The sequence below is a fragment of the Mandrillus leucophaeus genome, unplaced genomic scaffold (assembly GCF_000951045.1).
Source record: "Mandrillus leucophaeus isolate KB7577 unplaced genomic scaffold, Mleu.le_1.0 Scaffold273, whole genome shotgun sequence".
In the NCBI taxonomy this organism is placed as follows: Eukaryota; Metazoa; Chordata; class Mammalia; order Primates; family Cercopithecidae; genus Mandrillus; species Mandrillus leucophaeus.
In genome coordinates, this window is record NW_012102843.1 from 1,251,456 (window position 1) to 1,253,615 (window position 2,160).

The window sequence follows — 2,160 nt, forward strand, 5'->3', positions numbered from 1 at the left end:
AGCCAGGATGGTCTCGATCTCCTGACCTTGTGATCCGCCCGTCTTGGCCTCCCAAAGTGCTGGGATTACAGGCGTGAGCCACTGCGCCCGGCTGTTCATTCTTTTTATAAATTGTTTGGCAGATAAATGAAGTATACAAATACACAGCATTGTTGTGAGAACATAGTTTTCTGATAACCCAGTAAGTGAATTTATACCATCAATTGACCTGGTCATTATGGAAGTTACGCAGTAAAGGAACATAGTTATTTATCATTAATTTATTGGTCCTCCTGTAAGTACTGTGAAATAATTATACTTGGTTAAACACTTTATTTTACTAATTTAGCTAGAATTGTTTCCTGTGAAAGGGCCACCTGTTCTATGAATTATACTTTGTATTGCAGCACAACCTGGTGTTTCTGTTCAAGGCTGCCAAACACTAGAGCATTCCACCTAAGGTTTAAATTGTGATATCAGTACATGCTATAGCATTTTCAATAGCAGTTTTAACCAAAAGTACAGAATTCAATGTAAGTACTTAAACTTTTATTTTTTATTTAGGTTACTTACAGCAAGAAAACCTCATTTCTACCTGCCAGACTTTTATTTTGGAAAGTTCAGATTTAAAAGAATATGCAGAACACTGTACAGATGAAGGGTTTATTCCAGCCTGCTTACTGGTGAGTTATTTATTCCTTAAGGGAAATACTTCTTCAACACAAGAGACTACAAACATAGTCATAAAATCAGCTTATCAGAAAAAATATTGAAATTGGCAGAAATTTAATGGTTTATATTCATGCATGACTGGTAAGACCCAAAGACGACCAGCTGTTCTTTTTACAAATTTATGCCAAAACTATTAAATGAATTACAACTTTGACTCTGAGAATTAGTTTCAAAATGACACTCTCGTTTATGATTAGTTTCGCTGCTGCTATCTCCAAGCCTTTTTTTTTTTCCCTTCCTGACCTGTATCTGGCTGCTCCTTTCAGACAAATACAAAACAGATATTTTGATTTATTATTGTCATTTCTTTTGTTAAATATCACTAGACCAACAAACCATCATTTGGCACGTAGTGGATACCTTCCAGAACTACATTATTTCACATGGTGTTTACTATTTTATTTTAAACATGGCTCCTTGAAGACTATCACAGATAACATCAATGTCTGCTTAGGAAACTGAAAATGACGCAAAACTAAAGTTAAGTAAGGTCATAGAATACAGAGTATACACAAATCCATTGTATTCTGCGTGCCTGCAGTGAACAATTGAAATTTGAAAAATTTTTGAAAGTACGCATTTATAATAGCAACAAACAAACAAAATGCTTAGAGATAATCTAACAAAATATGTGTGAAATCCAAATGCTCCAAATTGCCTGAAATCTAAGGCCTGAATAAAAGGAGAATTGTACGGTGTGCACAGATTGAGACTCAATATTGTTAAGGTGTTATTCCCCCCAATTTAATTATAGATTTTTTACAGTCAAAATGCCTGCAAGCATTTTTATAGGTAACACGGAGCTGAATTCTAAATGTTAAATGGAAAAGAAACTAGAATAGCCTAAAGAGTTTCTGAAAAAGAACAATTTGGAGGACTCACATTACCAGATTTCAAAACTTACTAAAAAATATGATAATCAAGATTAAGGGGCATTTTTGATAGTTTAGGCACGTAGATCAGTGGAACCAAATACAAAGTCCATATAGAGACCCATACATCTGATTTTGACAAAGGCTTAAGGCAATTCATTGCAGAAAGGATGGTCTTATCAACAAATGTTGCTGGAACACTCAGACATCCATATGTAGAAAAAGAACCTCTACAAATACCTCATACCTTATGCAAAAATTAACCATAAAATGGTTCAGAATGTAAAACACAAGACTCTGAGACTTCTAAATGAAAACATGAGAAAAAAATTGTGCAAAGTTGGATTTGACAATGAGTTTTTTATATGACACCAAAAGCATGGACTATAAAGGCAAAACTTAGCCCAATTTATAAAAAATTAAAAACTTGCTCTACAAGAGGCATGTTAAAAGAAATGGGCTGGGCCAGACACAATGGCTCATGCCTGTAATCCCAGCACTTTGGGAGGCCCAGGCAAGAGGATTGCTTGAATTCAGGAGTTCTATACCAGCCTGGGCAGCATAGTGAGACTTCATC

At 35.0% G+C, this 2,160-nt stretch overlaps 1 protein-coding gene across 1 annotated transcript in view; it reads left to right on the forward strand.

Moving 5' to 3' along the window:
- NPAT (nuclear protein, ataxia-telangiectasia locus) overlaps positions 1-2,160 on the forward strand; it is a 106,690-nt gene that overhangs the window by 35,659 nt on the left and 68,871 nt on the right. The window contains exon 3 of the mRNA XM_011984760.1: positions 544-662. Within this exon, the coding sequence (XP_011840150.1) occupies positions 544-662 (119 nt within the window). The remainder of the gene's footprint in view (positions 1-543; positions 663-2,160) is intronic.